Source organism: Dasypus novemcinctus, chromosome 13 (assembly GCF_030445035.2).
Source record: "Dasypus novemcinctus isolate mDasNov1 chromosome 13, mDasNov1.1.hap2, whole genome shotgun sequence".
NCBI classification, from domain to species: domain Eukaryota; kingdom Metazoa; phylum Chordata; class Mammalia; order Cingulata; family Dasypodidae; genus Dasypus; species Dasypus novemcinctus.
Window position 1 is genome coordinate 100,716,457 of NC_080685.1, and position 22,736 is coordinate 100,739,192.

The 22,736-nt window shown below is 39.8% G+C and overlaps 1 protein-coding gene across 1 annotated transcript in view; it reads left to right on the plus strand.

The window, feature by feature from the left end:
- The first annotated feature begins 270 nt into the window (after positions 1-270).
- The window catches only part of CENPF (centromere protein F), an 89,292-nt gene continuing 66,826 nt past the window's right edge, over positions 271-22,736 (plus strand). Inside the window, exons 1-3 of the mRNA XM_004470999.2 lie at positions 271-377; positions 3,044-3,241; positions 20,383-20,579. Coding sequence (XP_004471056.2) covers positions 3,080-3,241; positions 20,383-20,579 — 359 coding nt within the window. The 5' untranslated portion in view covers positions 271-377; positions 3,044-3,079. The remainder of the gene's footprint in view (positions 378-3,043; positions 3,242-20,382; positions 20,580-22,736) is intronic.

The following is a 22,736-nucleotide window of genomic DNA, read 5'->3' on the forward strand; positions in this document are numbered from 1 at the left end:
CTGAGTGCACATTCACTGGCTTTTGCGGAAAAAGCGGCTCGAAATTTCTTCAGCGTGGGCAAACTCACACGGACCCCGCCTCCCGGCAACAACAAAAAACATTAATCCTGGTGCAGGCGCCGCAGAGCCAGGGGGCTTGATTTTTAAATCCATCCAAAAGAACCAATCAGCGGCGGCGGTCCTGTTAGGGGGACGCGGATTGGCTCGACCGTGGCGGACACTGACCAATCAGCTTGGACGAGCTTGGTCGGGACCGGAAGCGGTCGAGTAGCAGACGGGTGGCGGCCGCGGGCAGTTTGAATTAGGAACTGGCTTCTCTCCCGCGGGCTGCGCCGGGACCGGCTCTGAGAGACTCTTTTCCTGTCTCCGACCGCAAGGTGAGCGTCGGGCCCGAGTCCTGGCCCTGGCGGCGGGCGTGCCGAGCCGCTAGCTTTCTGCCGACGACTCGGGGCCGGGAAGCCGCCGCGATCGCGCCCGGGGGCCGTGCAGACACGGTGCGCCCCTCGCAGCTGACGCGGCCGTGGGCGGAGGTTCGAGGGGTGGCGGCGCCTGGGGAAAGCGGGCTCGCGGTTGTGTGCGGGGGCCCTGCACGGTCACGAGCTCATGCTGGGGATCACTAGGAATCCGTGGCTCCGGCTTGAAATTCGGACCCCGGTGCTTTGTGGCCTCGAGGAGGTGCACACTTGGCTTTTGCTCGGGGCGGCGGGCTGGTGTGCGCGAGGGTAGTGGCGAGGGCGTTTCTCCCCGCCCTTCTCTTTCCTCCCACGTGTGTTTGGACGCGCTGATGGGCCCGGTTCCACTACGTGCGCGTATCCAGAAGTGAGAATCCCGAGTCCTGTCCTGGAGGAGCCTGGTGTAGGGGAGGCAGGACTATCACCCTGTAGCCCAGCCGGGGCACCGTAGGCGGGCACTCGAATTTCTCGTCGGAGATGGGGAATTCTGATCAAGGGAAAGCATGAAAACGGCCCTAGGTGTTGGGGTGGGTTGGTCACACAAGCTTCCCATGAGCACGTTAGGGTTTTTGGGTGATTCGGCCATGTGGCATGTCCTTCACGGATTTTAGATAAAAAAGTAGAGCGTTTTCTGGAGAGGACGACAGGCCTGCAAATTCTCCCTGCAGGGAACTTGGTCCATGGATTTTTTTCATCTTGCCGTATATATTTACCCATTGAGATTTACATCTCTCTCTCTCGTTTTTTTTTTCCCCCCCGCTTTGCGCCAGTTATCTGATATAGATGGCTGATGCCCTGATGTGTCAAAGTCTGCTTTAATCATAATTGGTTTAGGTGTGGTGATTTCTTAGACTTTGAAATGGAAATTTATTCAACTTGCCTGTCAGCCTTCTGTTTATTTTCTTTGTCTCTCACCTTACAAATCTTTAGCTCCTTTTGATATTTTCCTAGCTATGACATTTTGATGTAATGCTATTAGTAACTGGCTGGATTGTTTAGGAAAGTTATAATAAAGTGCCTGTTGCGTCTTGTACTCCCACCCCTGAACAACTGAGCTAGACTGGACTGAAAGATGGGACAAAGGTAAATTGTCCTTTGTTGCTGGAGAGGCATGAGGCATCTTTTGTAGGTTTTGGGCCAACGGTAGTGAAATTTAAGATGTATTCCAAGAAATAAAACAAAACAAAATTGGCATTGAAAACACAGCTTTCTAAGGCTTGATAATGTAAGTTACACATTTTCTGAGATCTTTGTTCCTCCCTCTTAATCTTTAAACATTTTTATTGTTTTTAGTACTTTCATTAACTATTTTTAGTTTTGGTAAAAAATTTATTGGGAAAATAGTTTGAAACAAAACACTAAGTAAAATGGATTCTGGACTTCACTTAGTAAAAAATGAATTCTTATGCTGTTGCTAAGACACCTGCAAATCGACAGCTTTTTCTTTCATTTAAGTTTTGAATGCTAATGAATAAAGAACTGTGCCACAGACTGTTTCCAGCTGATTTACATTTCCTAAGATGTGCTTGAGAAGGAAACAGACCTTTTCACTCTTTGTACCATAAGCTACATAATATATAAAAATTATTTAATTTTATGGAAATAAAAAATATATATAAAAATTTTATTTTATATATAAATAAAAATGTTTTCAGGGACTAATAAGATATAGCTAACATGTATAGAGGGTTTAAGAGGGTCTAAAGCTTTAACATTTTTACTCACTTTGTCCTTATGGGAACCATATAACATCACCATTAGTGTACTCATTCTACATATGAGGAAACCGAGGGACAGGGTGGCTAAATAACTTGTCCACGGTCACATATCTTCTAAATGGCTAAGATGGAATTTGCAGGTAATACACCTGTTTCCTTGTCAAAGTCTATCTAGAGCCTGACTTTACTGCCTTTTGGAATGATTCTTTTAATAATCTTGCATTTATTCTTCCTTCATTTGTTCATTCGTGCATTATTTTGATAAATAATAACTCCTCGGGAGGAGGGAGTTACCTGTGCCATCAGAGACTATGACAGACTATGACTATCCATTGTAGTCCAAATGGATATTGCTTTCTGAGAGGGGGCTTTTCACCTTAGAATTTCCAAACCTCTTTAAGCCTAGTAATTATGACCTGGTTGGGGGTTTTGGGGAGGTATCCCAGAGGAAGAAGACTTGAAGTGAAGGACAAAGTATGAGCAGGAATTAACAATGTGAAGAAGGGAAAGAGAAGCATTTGCATAATAGTAATAACTTGTTATAAATTTTATTTGTTTATAGGATCTATTTTACATGAACACCTTATAGCAAAATATTCATGTTAATATAACAAAAACAAACTGTGAACAATAGAAATCAGATAGCCATATAGGAAGTCAAATCTGAGAAATAAGAAAAATGGAATGCAAAGGAAAACCAAACAAGCATATTCTTAAAGTGATTGGTTTTAGATAATGGAGAAGATATTATACTTCATTATCTTTTTAAGTATGGAGTTTTGAAATGATGTTTAGAGGTGGTTAGATAGACTAGTCTCTGAGACTTTCGGTGTACTTATGCTACAGTAAGACTAATAGTCTGTTCTTTTTCAGTTATTTATAAATGTTTGAATAATAAAGGAGAACAGAATGAGCTGGGCTTTAGAAGAATGGAAAGAAGGCCTGCCTACAAGAGCTCTTCAGAAAATTCAAGAGCTTGAAGGACACCTTGACAAACTGAAGAAAGAAAGACAGCAGAGGCAGTTTCAGCTCGAAACTCTGGAGGCTGCATTGCAGAAGCAAAAACAGAAGGTAATATTGAAACTATGGTATTTAACTGTTTACTAATTATTGGATTAATTATTTCATCTTGGTCTTTTAAATTTAGAGAAACATGATTTTGCTTTCTTCAGGTGGTAATTCCCCCCTCTCTGTTTTTGGTCATTTTAATTTTAATTGTTTCTAATTTCCTCCATCTTATTTCCTCATTTCTGCTTACCTGCTAATATTTGGGGCTACTGAGTTCCATTTTAACTTCTGCTTGGGACCATGAATTGGAATTAATATTGCATTATGTAACAACAAAGCCAAAACTCTCTGGTCCTGGATCTAGGGATATTATTAGAGCATATTGTAGTCCAAATGGATATTGCTTTCTGAGAGGGGGCTTTTCACCTTAGAATTTCCAAACCTCTTTAAGCCTAGTAAATGAAAACTTAGTTCTTCTTTCTTATCTCTGCTTTAGTCAACAAAGTGGTGATATAATAATTGCTTCTAAAAGATTCTTGCTTGTGGGAGAGTTATCTAGTTTCTTATGATAACTTGTGTTAGCAGCTGAACTTAGAAATGAATTTTTTTCCCTTTATAAACTTGTGTTGACTTTTACTTGAAACTAACACTTATTGCAGAATCTTTAACCAGGTCTAGCACAGTAATTTTTTTTAACAAATCAATTTTTTTTTTTTCTCTCTTTATTTTTTTTTAAATGTTACATTAAAAAAATATGAGGTCCCATAAACCCCTAACCCCCCTCACCCCACTCCTCCCACATCAACGAGTTCTTTCATCATCGTGGGACATTCATTGCATTTGGTGAATACATTTTGGAGCACTGCTGCACCATATGGATAGTGGTTTACATTGTAGTTTACACTTTCCCCCAGTCCACCCAGTGGGCCCTGGCAGGACATACAGTGTCCAGCATCTGTCCCTGCAGTACCACTCAGGACAACTCCAAGTCCTGAAAATGCCCCCACATCATATCTCTTCTTCCATCTCCCTACCCTCAGCAGCTGTGGCCACTTTCTCCACATCAATGCTATAATTTCTTTTATTGCTAATTACAATAGTTCCATAGTAGAATATCAGTAAGTCTACTCTATTCCTCCATCCTGTGGACTCTGGGATGGTTATGTCCACTCCACCTCTATATCAAGAGGGGGCTTAGATTCCACATGAATGATGGATGCAATTCTGCTTGCAGTTGTAGGCACTCTTGGCTCCCTGGTGTAGTGGTTGACCTTTGCCTCCCTGTTAGCTGACTGGGGTAAGTCCAGTTATCCAGAGGGTAGGAGTTGCAAGTCTGCCAGGGCTCAGGGCCTGGCTGTCACATGGACAGTCCAGAGATTCAGGTCTCCTGAATCTGAGTATACACCAACCCCACTGCCAACCACAGGTCCGGTAAAAGTAACAGAAGGGGCATGTGTAGAAAGGTCACATCTGAGTCCAACTCCATCACACTCAGGAGCACAAACTCCAAAGTAGGGTCAACTGACATGGCACTGAACTCCAGAGGCATCTGTCATGACCATAGAACCTGTGGGACTCTGTAGTCCTCAGGAGAACCAGTACCTGAGTTTGTATCTACTTTGGCTGTCTCTGGGACCCTGCTGAGGTGTGCGTAAACGTGACCCCTCTGGTGACCTCCCAGTTATTTTTTGGAGACTCATAGCCATATAAACTCATTTGTCCTTTCTATTTCTCCCTTTTATCCAAGGTCAAAAAGCAGTTTTTAACACCTGATACTACATGTAGGCTGAGATATTCTGCTGGTCTGAGTTGACCCTTTTATTCAAGGTCTTTTTCTAGTTACATCATCAGCTGGTGCTTGGTAGTAATCCCTTGGCGCCAGGGAGGCTCATCCTTGGGAATCATGTCCCACGCTGGGGGAAGGTAATCCATTTACATGCTGAGTTTGGCTTAGAGAGTGGCCATATTTGAGCAACATGGAGGCTCTCAGGAGGTAACTCTTAGGCACCCTGCAGTTCTAGGCCTAGTTCATATTTCAGGTGCACAGGCTCGTAAGCATAGTCATTAGTATCAAGGGCTCCTTGTTGGACCATCCTTCTTTATTGGTCTTTGCCATTGCACTTGGGGGATTATTGCTGTTCCTTTAGGGACTGTGATAGAGCTCCCCTGGCTAGGAACTCAGCACTCTCTCAGTTGTCATTTTTAACTGAAACCACTATGAAAATATCCAAACACTTTTATGTACCCTATATACATGCCCTGGAGAGCTCCCTCCCAACCATGTGCCCCCCTATCAATAACACCCCACACCAGTGTTTTCTCCCCTGTCATAGCTGAACCTCTTTGTGGTCCAAAACTTCTTAAAAAATGAAGCCTAATATATTGCCAGGTTCCATTAATAGTAAAATGGAATATAGTGATGGCTTTAAAGGTTAGATATAGAATACATAGTAATTTAGAAAAATAAAGTAAAAATAAATTGGGGTATCAAAAAATGAAAAAAGGAAAAAGCTTTGTTTTTGATATTTTGCCTTTCATCACTGCTATAGGTGTTGCCCGGTATTAACAGTGGCAAAGCAGTTTCTTCCATTTCTTCTATGTCTACATCCTTTCTTTTTCTTTTTTCTTTTTCTAATTATTAAGTTTGTCTTCACAAAAGTTTTAGATCACAGTAATTCACATATACAGTATATGGTACTCCCACATATCCAACATCAAACCCTTTGTCCCTTCCCCAGCAATGATCTTTTTACATGTTCATATTACATTTGCTGCAGCTGATGTTAACAATTCAATTTTATTGATACATGTTAATAAGTCATAAATCCATCCAGGGTGTATAATCAGTGGTATTTGGTATAATAACATAATTGTACATTTATCACTTCAGTCATTATTAGAGCATTTTCATTATTCCAATAATAATAATAATAAAAAACAGAAAAAGACAAAAAACTCAGAATTCTCAGTCTTTCTTCTTCCCCTGCTGTACATAGTTGCTATTCTGTTTCTGTCTTTCTAGTTCATTTGTATTTATATTTTGTAAAAATAGTCCTATATATGCAACATTACCCATATGCATATTTCACATGAGGTTTCACTATGTTCTACAGTCCCATGTTACATTTTTTTAGCTTCCCTTCTAGTAATATACATGTCTTCAGACTCTCCCTTTAAACCACTGTAGTACCTATATAATAGCTCTGCTAATTACAAACACTATGCTGTGCTTTCACTATTTCTTTTCATTTCCAAAGATTAATAAACAACATTTTTAATAGTTCTGTGCAGATTAACTCTCAGCTTTCCATTCTCTACCCTCATTCTGATTTCTGGTGACTTATATTCTATTAACTCCATGAGTTTACACAATAAATTTAGTTCATAATAGTGCTATCATACAGCAATTTTACTTTTCGGTGTAGTTTGCTTCACTCAAAATAATGTCCTCCAGGGTCATCCATATTGTCAGGTACTTCAAATGCTTTATGTCTTCTTACAGCTGTATAATATTCCATCATGTGTATACACCACAATTTCTTTATCCATTCATCAGTTGATGGGCACCTGGGTTGTTTCCATCTTTTGGCAATTATGAATAACGCCACTATGAACATTGGTGTACAGATATCTGTTCATGTCACTTCTCTCAGGCCTTCTGGATATATACGTAGTTGTGGTATTGCCAGGTCTTGAGGCAAATCTATATTCAACTTCCTTACAAACTGCCAAACAGTACTTCCCAGTGAATAAACATTTCTGTCTCTCCACATCCTCTCCAACACCTATTATTTTCCAGCTTTTTAATAGTGGCCATTCTAATATGTGTGAAATGATATCTTGTAGCTTTGATTTGCATTCCCCTAATTGATAGTTATGTTGAACATTTTTTTCTTTTTCTTTTTTTAGATTTATCTCCCCTCCCCCCCACCTGGTTGATAGTGATGTTGAACATTTTTTTCTTTTTTTTTTTTTTTTAAAGATTTATCTCCCCTCCCCCCGACCCTGGTTGTTTGTTTTCTGTGTCTATTTGCTGCGTCTTGTTTCTTTGTCCGCTTCTGTTGTTAGCGGCACGGGAATCTGTGTCTCTTTTTGTTGTGTCATGTTGTTGTGTCAGCTTTCCGTGTGGGTGGCGCCATTCTTAGGCAGGTTGCACTTTCTTTCACGCTGGGCGGCCATCTTTACAGGGCGCACTTCTTGCACATGGGGCTCCCCTACGCAGGGACACCCCTGCGTGGCTCGGCACTCCTTGCACGCATCAGCACTGCGTATGGGCCAGCTCCACATGGGTCCAAGAGGCCCGGGATTTGAACCTCAGACCTCCCATGTGGTAGACGGACGCCCTAACCCCTGGGCCAAGTCTGTTTTCTGAACATTTTTTTCTTGTATTTTTTTTTCCTTTTGTATTTCCTCTTTGGACACGTCTATTCCCCATTTTTTTAACTGGGCCTTGTGTCTTTTTATTGTTGACTTGTTCTATCTCCTTATATATCATGGATGTTAAACCCTTACCAGATAAGTGATTTCCAAAAGTTTTTTCCCATTGAGTCACCTGCCTTTTTACCTTTTTGACAAAGTACTTTGAGGTGCAAAAGTGTTTCCTTTTGATTGGTATTGCATTGAATCTATAAATCAGTGTGGGTAGAAGTGACATCTTCATGATATTTTTGTCTTCCAATCCATGAATGTGGAATGTTTTTCCATTTGTTTCACTGGAACAAATGGAAAGACTTCACTGACTTCTTTTAGCATTGTTTTGTAGTTTTCTGCTTATAGGTACTAAGCCGCTTTAGTTAAATGGATTCCTAGGTATTTGAGTTTTTGTTGCTAATATAAGTGGAATTTTTCCCCCCGGATTTCCTCCTCAGATTGTGCAATACTAGGATACAGAAACATTACTGATTTTTGTATGTTGATCTTGTATCCTGCCACTTTGCTGAACTTGTTAGCTCAAGTAGCTTTGTTGTAGACATTTCCCGATTTTCTAAATATAGGATTATGTTATTTGCAAATAAGTTTTGCTTCCTCTTTTCCTGTTTGGATGCCTTTTATTATTATTATTTTTTCTTGTATAAGAACCAGAACTTCTAGTACAATGTTGGATAACAGTGGTGACAGTGGGTGTCCTTGTCTTGTTGCCGATCTTTCAACCTTTCCCCACTGAGTGTAATGTTGGCTCTGCGTTTTTCATATATGACCTTTCCTTCTATTCCTATCTTTTCAAGTGTTTTTATCAAGAAAGTAGGTTGGATTTTGTCTAAAGCCTTTTCTTTATTGATTGAGATGATGATGTGCTTTTTTTTCTCTTCAATTTGTAAATGTGGTATAGTAGTTTTTTGGTTTTGTGTTGAACCATGTTTGCATACCAGGAATAAATCCCACTTGGTTGTGATGTGTCAGTCTTTTGATATGTTGTTTGATTCTATTTTGTTGAGAATTTTTACGTCTATATTCATTAGAAAGATTGGTCTGTAATTTTCTTGTAGTGTCTTTATCTAGCTTTGATATTAGTGTGATATTGGTTTCATAAAATGTGTTGGGTAATTTTCCCTTCTCTTCAATTTTTTGGAAGAGATTAAACAGCATTGTTAATTTTTCTCAAAGTACTTGGTAGAATTCACCTGTGAAGCCATCTGGTCCTGAACTTTTTGTTGGGAAATTTTTGATGACTTGTTCAATCACTTTAAGTATGATTGGTTTGTTGAGTTCTTATATTTTTTGTGGAGTCAATGTAGGTTTCTAGGCACTTGTCCATTTCATCTAAGTTGTCTATTTTGTTGGCATACAGTTTCTCATATTATCCTCTTATGATCTTTTTTATTTCTGGGGAATCAATTATCATTTCTTCCCTTTCATTTCTGATTTTATTTGACCTTGTCTCTTTTTTTCTTTGTCTGTGTAGCCAAGGGTTTGTCAATTTAATGATATTTTCAAAGAACCAATTTTTGGTTTTGTTTTTTCTCTAATTTTTTTCCCCCTCAATTTCATTTATTTCTACTCTAATTTTTCTTCCTGCTTTCTTTGGTATTGGTTTATTATCCTTTTTCTGGTTCCTTCAGGTGTTGAGGTAGGTGTTTGATTTTAGTTTTTCTTTTTTAATATAGAGGTTTAGGGCTATAAATTTCCCCCTCAGCACTGCCTGTGCTGTATCCCGTAAATTTTGATAAGTTGTGTTCATGTTTTCATCTGTCTCAAGATATATGTACTGATCTCACTTGCAATTTCTTCACTGGCCCACTGATTGTTTAGGTGTGTGTTGTTTAGCCTCCACACATTTGTGAATTTTCCCCTTTCCCATGATTTCTAGCTTCATTGCTTTTTTTTTTTTTAAATGATGTACTGGGGATTGAACCTGGGACGTTGTACATTGGAAGCAGGTGCTCAATGACTGAGCTATATCTGCTCTTCTAGCTTCATTCCATTATGATCAGAAGGTGCTTTGTATAATTTCAGTCTTTTCATATTTATTGAGACATGCTTTGAACCAATATGTGGTCATCTTGGAGAAAGATCCATGAACACTTGAGAAGAATGTATAACCTGTTGATTTGGGATGCAGTGTTCTGTATATGTTAGGTTTAGTTCATATCTTATATTGTTCTGGTTCTTGTTTCCTTCTTTCTAGTTGTTCTAGCTAATGATGTGAGTGGTGTGTTCAAGTCTCCCACAATTATCTATTTTCCTCTTCAGTTTTTAAAAAAATTTATTGAACTATATCACACATACATAAACATTAATAAGCAATAGTATAAAGTAATAGTTGTGAACGTACAAAACAAACATACTAAACATCACACAGGGACATCATACCTCACCCTACTAACAATACCTTGCATTGTTGTGACACGTTTTAAACTAATGATTAAAGAGTACCTTCAAAATATTACTACCAACTAAAGTATCTGACATTTGGTGTATTTTTCCCCCAACCCACCTTATTATTATTGTTATTGTTATTATTTTTATATCATTTATATATGAACATATGTAAACAATAAGTATATAGTAAAAGTTGTGACCTTACAAAACAAGCATGCATAACATTATATAGGGTCCCATACATCAACCCACTACCAACAGCTTGCATTGTTGTGAGATATTTGTTTACAAATGATGAAAGAGTATCATCAAAATCTTACTACTAATTATAGTCCTTATCTTACATTTGATGTATTTTCCCCCAATCCACCCTATTATTATTTTTTAAATATATTTTTATGACAGAGGTTGTAAACTTAGTAAACAATTATACACATGTGTAGGATTCCCATACAACACACCACACCGTGGTGGAACATTTGTTAGAGATTATGAGATAATATCAGACTATTACCAGGTCCATAGCATACATTTGGCACACTTTTTCCATACTCTGCCATTATCAACACAGTACATCTTTGGCATACATGCATGAATATTACATTATTACTGGTAACCACAGTACATAGATCACTCCATTTGTATTTTTCTCATGCCTCTCCACATTTCCACCACCCTGCAATAGTGACGTACATCTGCTCTAGTCATAAAGGACACTCTTGCATCTGTACCGTCAGCCACAACTCTCATTAACCTCTGAGTTTACTGTGTTTTTCAGTCCTTAGATTATTCCCTAACTTTCTTTTCAGTTGATATTTATATCCATAGACTACCATTTTTTGCCACATTCTGATGTGTGAACCACTGTTAGTCACTGTAATGTGTTACCCTCAACTCTATACATTTTCACACTTTTGCAGTAAAGTTAATTAAAACTTCTATATACATTAAACATCAGTAGTCCATTTCAGTCCTCTTCATATCTCCTTTAAGACTCCATTACCCACCACCAGATCTTGAAGAGATTTTCCCACCTTTTCTTCTCAAAGTTTTATAGTTCTTTTATATTTAGGTTTTTAATCCATTTTGAGTTAATTTTTGTATAAGGTGTGAGATGGGGGTCCTCTTTCCTTCTTTTTAGCTGTGGATTACCAGTTCTCCCGGCATCATTTGTTGAATTGAAAGTTCTGCCTGAGCTAGGTGGGTTTGATAGGCTTGTCAAATATCACTTGACCAAAGATGTGAGGGTCCATTTCTTAGCCTTCCATTTGGTTCCACTGGTCTATGTGTCTGTCTTTATGCCAGCACCATGGTGTTTTTACCACTGTAGCTAGATAGTATGTTTTAAAATCCGGAAGTGATAGTCCTCCAACTTCACATTTCCTTTTTAAGATGTTTCTGGCTATTTGGGACCCATTACCCTTCCAAATAAATTTGATAATCATGTTTTCCATTTATGTAAAAAATGCTCATGGAATTTTTATTGGGATTGCATTGAATCTATATATCAATTTGGGTAATATTGACGTCTTAATGATATTTAGTTTTCCAATCTATGAGCATGGAATGTTTTCTAATTATTTATGTGTTTTTTTGATTTCTTTTAATAATGAGGTATAGATATCTGAATATGAGTGCTTTAAATCATTAGTTAAGTTTATTCCTAAATATATGATTGTAATGGAATTTTTTTTCTGATTTTCTCAGATTCTGCAATATTTCGTGTCTTTTAGAGTCTGTTTCATCTAATATAAGTATAGGTACTCTGACTTATTTTTTGGTTACTGAAAGCTTGGAGTATCTTTTTCTAGCCTTTCACTTTCCATATTAGTATCCTTGGGTCTAAGGTGAGTCTCTTGCAGACAGCATATAGGTGGCTCATATTTTCTTATCCATTATCCCAGTCTGTGTCTTTTGATTGGGGACTTTAATCCATTAACATTCAGTGTTATTACTGTAAAGACAGTTCTTATTTCACCCATTTTGACCTTTGGGTTTTATCTATCATATTTTATTTTCACCATTCTTTCGAGACAGCCTCTCTCTCCTGTCTTTCTTTTTCACACTGTAGCATACCCTTTAATATATCCTGCAAGGCCAGTCTCTTGCTTACAGACTCTCTCAGTTTCTGTTCATCTGTGAATATTCTAAACTCACCCTCATTTTTAAAGACAGTCTTGCCAGATATAAGATTCTTGGCTGGAAGTTTTCCTCTTGCAGTATCTTAAATATATCATACCACTGTCTTCTTGCCTCCATGGTTTCTCTTGGAAAATTGGCACTTAATCTTATTGGGTATCCCAAATATGTTATGCATTGCTTTTCTCTTGTTGCTCTCAGAATTCTCTCTTAGTCTTTGGCATTTGACTTTCTGATTAGTATGTGTTTTGGAGTTGGTCTTTTCGGATTTATTCAGATGGGAGTATATTGTGCTTCTTGGACAAAGATATCCATGTCCTTCAATAGGGTTGGGAAATTTTCCACCATTATTTTTCAAATATTTCTTCTGCCCCTTTTCCCTTCTCTATTCCTTCTGGGGCACCCATGAAACGTATGTTTGCATGTCTCTTGCTGTTGTTTAGTTCCCTGAGACCTTGCTCAATTATTTCCATCTTTTCTTCATTTTTTCTTTTGTATGTTCACTTTTGGAGGCCATTTTCTTCAAGTTTACCATTCCTTTCTTCTGCCTCCTTATATCTGCTATTATATGATTACAGTGTATTTTTAATTTCATTTACTGTGCCTTTCATTCTCATAAGGTCTGCTATTTTTCTATGTGTGTTTTCAAATTCTTCTTTTCATTCATCCAGTGTCTTCTTTTTTTTAAGATTTTATTTATTTTTTTCTCTCCCCTCCCCCTCCCCCCCCTCGTTGTCTGCTCTCTGTGTCCATTTGCTGTGTGTTCTTCTGTGTCTGCTTGCATTCTCGTCAGGTGGCACCAGGATATGTCTCTTTTTGTTGCATCATCTTGCTGTGTCAGCTCTCTGTGTGTGGTGCCACTCCTGGGCAGGCTGCGTTTTTCTCAAAGGAGGCTCTCCTTGTGGGGCACACTCCTTGCACGTGGGGCTCCCCTACGTAGGGGGCACCCCTGCGTGGTATGGCATTCCTTGCGCACGGCAGCAGTGTGCATGGGCCAGCTCACCATATGGGTCAGGAGGCCCTGGATACTGAACCCTGGACCTCCTATGTGGTAGGCAGAGGCTCTTATCATTTGAGCCACATCTGTTCCCCAGTGTCTTCTTAATATCCTTAATTCGTTTAGCCATCTCATTGAGTTTATTAAGGAGATTTGTTTGAACATCTATGACTAGTTTTCTCCACTCCTTTATGTCATCTGGAGGCTTATTTTATTTCTTTAACGGGGCCAGTTCTTTCTGTTTCTTGGTGTGGATTGTAATTTTTTGTTGGTGTCTTGGCATCTGGCTTACTAGATGTATTTATTCTGAGTGCAGTTTCTCTCTTTAATTTAGGGCTTTCTTGCCCTTTCTTCCTTGCTGGTTGTGCAGTAGGAGCCAAGGATATAGTTGGTGCTGTAAGCTGTGGAGCGTCAAGCTGCCTTCATTGCCCAGGGGACAGATGAAGCTTTTCTCAACTTTCTCCTTTGCCAGGGGTAGGGATAGAGGCACAGCTGTGTGTAGGAATCCCGGTTATGCAGGCCTAGATGTAGCTGCCCAGAGAGACTGATGAAGCTTCACACCCCTTCCTCTCCTGCCTTCGGCGGGAATGAAGCTGCAGGTGTGGGCCGTAGTCTATGCCAGGCGGGTCCAAAATGACAACAGTTGCCCTGGTAGACTTCCCGACTAATCAGTTTGTGCCAGCTGACTGTACCTGCAGTTACCCGGAGAGGTTAGTGCCAGGCCTGCCAGTCTCTTCTCTGCTAGAGCTGGGACTGAAGCCTAAGCTAGGGCTGCAGTCCAGTCTGGGCGAAAGAAGCTGGTCCCTACCATTGCAGTGCTTTTCAGTCAGCCCGCTTCCCCTCATACTGGAGTTGGAATTAAAATGGCAGCTACTGACTTCCTTCCAACACAGACAGGTTCAAACTTTAACTGTTCTTAGAATTATACTTTAAAAATCTTCTACAAGGATAATGGGAACCAACACAAACTGAGAGCTACTATGTGCCAAACACCATGCGAAATCCTTAAATATGTATATTAATCATCCCAGCTCTATGGGGAAGCTCTTCTTTATGTTACCTCCAGCATGTAACTGCTGGGGCTCGTGTCTTTTAGGGAACAGCCACAGAATGCATCCTCTAATGCCCACGTGTGTTCTGTGGCTGCCCAGTGCTATGGACACAAACTGTAATCACTTAAGTGACAAGTGTCTGGTGGAAAAATGGAGGCAATCATTGTGGTGCTTTAGAAGCAAGTCCTCTAACTTTCAGAAGCACTGTCAAGACAGTTGGATTTGAAATTAGGTTTCCTAAATCTACCTGAGCTGTTTCCATTCCTTCATGCTGTCCCTCAGTTTCACTCCTGTTTGATATTACTGTAAAAAAATGGAGGCAGTAGAGCATGGTGTCAAGTATGAGCTTTGGACTTAGACCTGGGTTCAAATGAAGATAAAGGCACCTTGTACAATGCCGTAGCTAAATAAGAAAATGCACTTCAAGGGCTATGCACAGCGCCAGGCACAGGTAAGTGCTCAATAAAGGGTAGCTGCTATTAATATTATTACAAAACTATTGCTAACATCTATTATTGAAAATAGAAACAAGTGACAAGAATCAAACAGAAACCTCTACACTGCCTAGGGCAAGAGCTTTCTAATTCAAAACAATAAAGAACAAATAGAATGATATGGCAAATGTGGCAAAACGTTAAAATGGGTGGATCTGGGTATTTATGAGGGGAATAGGGATATGCTAGAGTTCTCTGTAAAGGGGTTGTATTATTTTTGAAACTATTGTATATGTTAGAAAGTATTTCAAGATAAAAAGTTTAAAAATAATCAGACATCAAAAATAAGGAACAAAATTCAAAAGAGGGAAGGAGTAAAGACATACATATGGCTAGAGAGAGCTAAGACAAGGAAGCTCTCAAGGGGGATTGCTGATAAGAGTCACTAAGGGCCAATGAGCTGGTGTTAGACTTCATCATCAGGGAAGAAAATAATTCCTTTTACTTTGAGCCAAAGGCTCAAGACCTTTTCTTATACCTGAACTGTAAAAATCACAAACTTATTGTTATTAAGTAGCAGAGTCCCAAATACTGCGCTATGGCAGCATCTTGACTTTCCGGCCACTAAGGAATCAAATCACATGGTAGTGTTTCATATATACGGAGACATCTGAAGGATTTTTATAAATGACAAGGCTCACTGAGGAACAAACAAAATATGATGGAAAAGTCAGAAGCCAAGTCAGGTACACAAAAAGCCTTCTGGGATCCTGTAACATCCCATACAAACTCTTCATTATTGAACTTTTCTTGCTCTGATATTATTTTTTTCATCTTTCCCTCACTGGATTATAAACCCTCCAGAACAAGAACTTTGTCTCATAATCTATATGGTCTCTTTCGAGCTCTAAAGTAACAACATTGTGGAAGGCAGAATGCCCCCCTAGTTATGTCCATAAGCTAAATCCCTAGACGCTATGCCCGTTATGTACATGGCAAAGGGGACTTTGCAGAGTTAGTTAAGGTTATAGACTTTAGAACAGGGAAATTAGCCTGGGTTATCTAGGCGGGTCTAATCTAATCAGAGGAGCCTTTAAAAGCAGAGCGTTTTCTCTGGATGGAGACAGGAGAGATGAAGCAGAGGGGCCGAGGTCAGAGAGATTTGAAGCGTGAGAAGAACTCAACTGGCTCTTGTGGGCTTTGAAGATGAAGAGGAGCACGGAGCCAGGTAATGCAGAAGACTTCAGAAGCTGAGAACTACTCCAGGCAAGAAGCAAGCAGACAGGGACTTCAGCCCTACAGCAGCATGGATCTGAATTCTCCCAGTATCCTGAATGAGCCTGGGAGCAGTTTCTTCCCCAGAGCCTCTAAATCATAACCCAGACCCAGACTTCAGCTTCATTGCCGCCTTGTGAGAACTGGAGCAGAGAAATCTGCCAAGTCCACCCAGACTTCTGAACTACATAACTCTGAGGTAGTAAATTGTGTTGTGTTAAGCTACTAAACTTGTGGTAATTTGTTATGGCAGCAATAGAAAACCAATAGAAACATTAACAGATAACACTGGTGTGGCATTTTCCCCACACACTATTTAACTTAATCTTCACAAGCATAATAGTATCATTGCCTCCTTAGTACAGGAAACTGATGCTCAGAGAGGTTACAAAAATTGCTCAGGTGACTAGTGAGTTGTTTTTTTTTTTTTAGTTAGGCCAGTAAAAAGAGTTAATTGGGAAATGGGGGAAAGAACAGAGCTCACTGAAAAATGGGAGAAAAAGATGGAAATACACATCGAGGTTTGGTGCAGGCTCCTCTAGGCAGAGAGAGCCTTAGAGAGTTCTTAAGTCAGCATTCGAACTCCAGTCTTCAGGTTTCAACCCCAGTGAGTGCTGTCTCCTGCACTGCCGCTGCCATTCTGTGGTTTCAGGATTTACTACTTTATCTAAGCTGAATAAATAATGGACTCAAAAAAAAAAAAAAAAACAGAATTATACTTTAACCCGCCTCTATTCGTCAGCCAAAGGGGGCTGATGCAAAATACCAGAAATTCGTTGGTTTTGATAAAGGTTATTTATTTGGGGTAGGAGCTTACAGATACCAGGCCATAAAGCATAAGTTACTTCCCTCACCAAAGTCTATTTGGAGCAAGATGGCTGCTGACGTCTGAGGGTTCAGGCTTCCTGGGTTCCTACGTTCCTGGGGCTTGCTTTTCTCTGTGTTCAAGATTCCTTTCTTCCTGGGGTTGGCTTCTCTTTCCTCTGGGTGCTGACTTCCCGGGTCTTCAGCATCAAATTCTAACATCAGAAATACCCAACCCTGTTCTTTGCCATGCCTTTTATCTGTGAGTCCCCACCCACCAAGAGGTGGGGACGCAATGCCCTAATCATAACTCAATCATGCCTAGGTACAGATCAGATTACAAGCATAATCCAGTATTTCTTTTTGGAATTCATCAATTATACCAAACTGCTCCATTGCCTAATTTACTAATCAGTTGTTGAAGTTGGTCTCTTCCTCCCTGTTTTTGGAAGTGGAACTTCCAGTTCCAGCAGTGGAATAGCCCCGAGGCAGCTTGTGCCTCCAGTGGAGGATGGGCACTGGCCTCTGTGGTGTGGAGTGCTCTACTCATGAATCATCTCTGCAGATGGGCATTCTCCTTCCATTTTTTCAAGGATGTTGGAGGATATTCTTCTGGTCTTCTGGAGCCCTCAAACAGGGGCTTTAGGTAGCTCTGGTTGGTTACTAATTGTCCTGCAGCACGAGCTGACTCTAGGAGCTCCTTACTCTCGCTGGTTGTCACTCCTTTCAGTTTTGTCATAGTTTACCTTAGGTGTTTTAGGCAAACTGTGCACCTCTGCACCTGGTTAGCTGCATAGGTATATTTATGACTTATTTCTTCCTTGTGGGTTGTCCCTTTTATTAATATATAATGGCCTTCTGTATCTCTTATTACTTTTTTTCATTTAAAGTCCATTTTGTTGGATATAGTATAGCTTCCTCTGCTCTTTTTTTAGTTAGTATTTGTGTGGAGTATCTTTTCCAACCTTTCACTTTCAGCTGGTTTGTTTCCCTGGGTCTAAGATGAGTCTCTTGTAAGCAGCATATGGATGGTTCATGTTTTTTAAATACATTTTGTCAGCCTATATCTTTTGATTGAAATGCATTATTTACCTCCAACATTTTGTTCTGTTCTTTGTCTTTCATATATCTGTCCTTTCACTCTTGGTTATTCTTTCTGCTACTCTTCCTTCTACACTCTCCTCCAAGACTTTCTCTGCTGTTCATTTTGTGCTGGATGGCTCCCTTTAATGCTTCCTGCAAAGGCAGATTCTTTATTACATACTGTCTTAGTGTCTGTTTTTAAATATTTTAAGTTCACCTCATTTGAAGGACAATTTTGCTGCATATAGAATTCTTGGTTGGCAATACTTCTCTTTCATTAGCCTCATTTTGTCATACCACTGTTTTCTTGCTTCCATGGTTTCTGATAAGAAATCCACTCTAAACCTTACTGGGTGACCCTTGTATGTGATGGTTTGTGTCTCCTTTGCTGCTCTCAGAATTTTCTCTTTATATTTGGCATTTGACATTCTGAGTATTATGTGTCTTGGAGTTAGTCTATTTGGATTTATTCTGATTGGGGTATGCTGTATTTCTTGGACATGTAAATTTATTTTGTGAGAATTAGGAAATTTTCAATGCTCTTTTTTTCTCAAATACACTTTCTGCCCCTTTTCCCTTCTCTTCTTCTGGAACTCTCATAACGTGTGTTGTTGTGCTTCATGTTATCATTCAGCTCCCTGAGCCCTTGCTGAATTTTTTCCATTCTTGTTTTTTTTTTTATCTTCATTTTTAGCTGTTCTGTGTTTTGCCTCCCTTATTCTTTCTTCTATCATTTTGAGCCTGGTATTGTATGCCTCTAATTTTTTGTTTGTTTGTTTTTTTGAGGGACTGGTGCCAGGGATTGATTCATTGAACCCTGGACCTCATATGTGGGAAGCTGGTGCTCAACCACTGAGCCACATTGGTTCCCCTGAGTTGGCTTTTTCATTTGCTTGGCTGTTGTTGTTGTTGTTTTTTTATTTGTCTATTTGTTTTTAGGAGGTACCAGGGACCAAACCTGGGACCTCGAGCCACATTCATTCCCCTCTAAAATGCTTTTTTTTTTTTTTTAATTTTTTTTTTTTAAATTATTTTATTCCCTCCCCTCTGTGATGGCTCCCTCGTCTATTAGCTCATTGTATTTGCTTGTTGTTTTTTTCTCGTCTATTAGCTCATTGTATTTGCTTGTTGTTTTTTTCTCGTTGACTGTTCGTTGTCTGTTTTTGTTTTGTATTTTTGAGGCACTGGGAGCCAAACCCGGGACCTCCTGTCTTGGAGTCCTGTGCTTAACTGCTTGAGTCACATCCACTCCCTCTAATGTGTTTTGACCTCACCTATTGTGTCTTTCATTCTTATAAGCTCTGTTATTTTTCTATTCGTATTTTAAAATTCTTTTAGCTCACCCAGTGCCTTCTTGATGTCCCTTATCTCTTCAGCCATGTTGTCTTTCAACTCATTAATTTGATTTAGGAAATCTGTATGAACCTCATTGATTAGTTGTCTCAAATCCTATCTCCTCTTGGGATTTGATATATTTTTTTGCTTGGGCCGTATCTTCCATTTTCTTAGTATGACTTGTAATTTTTCCTGATGTCTCGGCATCTGATTATGGTGGTGAATTTACTCTTATGCTTAGTTTCTCTCTCTTATGTAGGAATTTAGTGTCAGGAGGCTGTGTATTACTGCCATTCTTTGGTTCTTGGTTCAACCATGGGTAGGTCTTTAGGACTGCCCCTGTACAGATCTACCCAAGGGTCTTGGGGAAGGAGGTTGCAAAGGCCTGAAAAAGCCTTTCTGTCTTTATTTTGTTTTCCTCACATGCGCTTCCAGCAGATGGCACTCTTTGACAGACCTCTCATTTCAAACCCTGGTTGGAGTGTGTTCACTGCAAAACCAGTGTCAAACTTTGACAGAGGGTACTGCCTCAAGGCTATTCAGAGCCTGGTAAATCAGATTTTCTCAGATGCTGTACTCCAACCTTTGTCAGAAGCCCTCTCCCTTTTTCTGGGAAGAAATAATTCCACTCCCCTCTGCATCTTTAACAGCCAGTCTCAGTCAGTAGGGAAAGTGTTTGAGAGGGTCAGATATCTTTAGTCCCATACTGGCTCCCAGGGTAAGCACTGGTGCTGTCCACCCTGGCCTGGAAGGGCTCATGGGACACAGCAGACCAAACTTTTGGCCAAAAACTGAATCAGCCTTAGCTTGCATCTCTCTCTTTCCCCTTTCCTGGGGAGGTCAATCCCTGCAGCCTCCTCTGTCTGTAGCTGCTGGCCTGAGGCCAGAGAATTCAAAGTTGTCAGCTCTGCTGGGGCGGGGGTGGGCAGCTACAACCCTTGCTAGTAGAGTTTTCTCTTCAATATTCTTTTCCTTTTCCTTTTCCTTTCTCTCTTCTGGGTTGTGTCTAGTGTTTCCTGGGGTCGTTAACCCTAGTACATTTTTTCCAGGCCATTTTTCCCTGTCCTCTAGCTATGTTTCTGGGAGAGAATGAGTCCTGTGTCTCTAATCTGCCATCTTGATGTTTTAATTCTTGAAGGGACAGTATATTTCCCTTGTTTAGGTTGGCTACGTACAAGCCTAACTGTAGAAAATGTAATACATGATTCTTTCAAAATGTGGTGATATAGATAAAAGACTTATCTCTTTCTGAATTATCCCTGCTAGGTTGAAAATGAAAAAACCGAGGGCTCAAATTTGAAAAGAGAGAACCAAAGCTTGATGGAAATATGTGAAAATCTAGAGAAAACGAAACAGAAGATTTCTCATGAACTTCAAGTGAAAGAGTCACAAGTGAATTTCCAGGAAGGGCAATTGAATTCATGCAAAAAACAAATTGAAAAACTGGAACAGGAACTTAAAAGGTAACTTTTTTTGGGTGGTATTTATATGGATGTTTTTTGTGTGTATTCACCAGATGCATTTATGTTTTATTTCAACATTATAATGCATTGCAATATTTCTTTTTCCTGGTGGAAGAAAAATGATTTGAGGAAAATTAATTCATTTCTCATATAATTCAATCCTGTCATATAAATTCTTCAAATGGTTGCTTGCCTGTTCATTTAGTCATGCAGTATATATTTATTCAGCAGCTACTTTGTGTCAGGCACTGTGTTTGTCACTGTGATAAAATAATAATTAATACTGAAGCTGTCAATGGTGGTTACTAATTTTCCTTAATGCTTTACTTCACATTTTTGAATGGTAGGAATTTTTAAAATGAGCATGCTTTTAATTAACAGTGATCAGCCTACTGGAAAATAAAGGCAAAAAAATAGAAGATTTACATGGATTTTATTCAATAATGGAATAGATAGGCAGGGAAATTTGCAGTGTGTATTTAGTCTTAAAGCTGATCTGTGGGATACTGTGGGAATATGTGACTTGGGGGAGCGCCAAGAAAGTGACATCTATGCTGAGTCTTAGGACTGGAAAGGAATTGGCCAAGGAGAAGGATCTTGACCATGTTGAGAAGTCTGGAAAAGAGAGCTGACTGTTCAGGGAACCAAAAGTAGTTTAAGAGAGAAATGAGTAAGTGGATGCATTGGTGGGCGATGAGGCTGTACAACTAAGCAAGGGGTGACTCTTGCAAGGCCTTGAAAACCATCTCGAGGAGTCTGGGATTTTATCCTTGGGCCAGTGGGAAGCTATTGAGAGATTTAAACATGGGAGTGCCGTGATGCAATGTGTGTGTTAGAAAGTGTGGAATGTGGTTTAGAGGGGAACAGGTCTGGAGGCAGGGAGATCCTTGAGAAGAGCTCTAGGGGAGAAAATAGTAGGGCCTGAACATTTGTGGTGTTTGTGGGGATGGAGAGAAATAGGCATATGGAAAAGCTATTTAGGAGGCAAAATCAACAGATCTTGGTGATTGCTGGATGTGGGGATGGGAAATAAAGGAGAAAAAGAGCTTCCTAGGATTCAGGTTTGGACATCTGGGTAGGTGGAGAAAGAACACAGATTTTGGACATTGGATTTGGGGTCTCTGGCAGATATTAATTAGAAATGACAATAGAGAGGTAAGATATACAGGTCTGAAACATGAGAGAACATTCTGGACTCAAGATAAACATTTGGGAGCTCTCAGCATATAATGGAAGACAGGAATGATTCAAACCATTTAGAAAAAGTATAGAACTTTGTGAAATACTATCTTATGAGAGAGTGAGAGGTAGGAAAAGGAGCCTGCAAAGAAAACTAAAGTCAGAAAGGCTGAAAGAAAAGAGGCAGACTATGATAGCACTGAAGTCAAGGGAAGTTCAAGAAGAGCAATCATCCCAAAACTAAACAACGGAATCAGGCCAGATGGGACTGCTGGATTAAGCCACAAAAAGGACCTTGAAGACCTTGGAGAGAGTAGTTTCAGTGGAGGAGCTGCAATAGAGGCAAAGGAAGGATTTGAAGGTGAAGAAATAATGTCAGCTTTCAGACAAGTTTGGCATAAGGGGAGGAGTATGTAACCGGGGTTAGGTATGGTGAGATGGTGCTTTTGTTAAAAAGGGAGAGAGCTTCGAGTATATTATTTGTCTTGATTCTAAGAACTAGTATTGATGGAGAAGTTAATAGAAATGAAGAAGATAGACTATGACCTGGTCCTGAGAAAATGGGAGATGATGGGCCTCTTAACAGAGGGGATGGATTAACTTTAGACAAGATGTTTTTACGCTTACGTTGTAAAAGAAGGAAAGGAAGAAAAGGCGTGAGTGTGAATAGAGTTGAGTTTGAAAAGATGGAAGTTAAAGATTAACTGATATGAGTGGCTTATGTTTTCTTGGATTGGAGAGAGAGAAAGGACCAGGAAAGCCCAAAAGGATCCAGGAGCAGAGGGCCTACTTGAGGTTGGAGAGTAGGAATTTGTAGAGGAACCAATCCGTAAGGTTGTGTGTTTTGTTTTTTTATTCTTTAACATCTGGGCTGTAATTACTGAGGGTGATGAGACGAATTAGAGTTGTTTTTTGCCAGGGAAATGGGATAGAAGACATTGGAATCGTTGAGAATGTTGGAAAGAGAGTGGTTGAGGT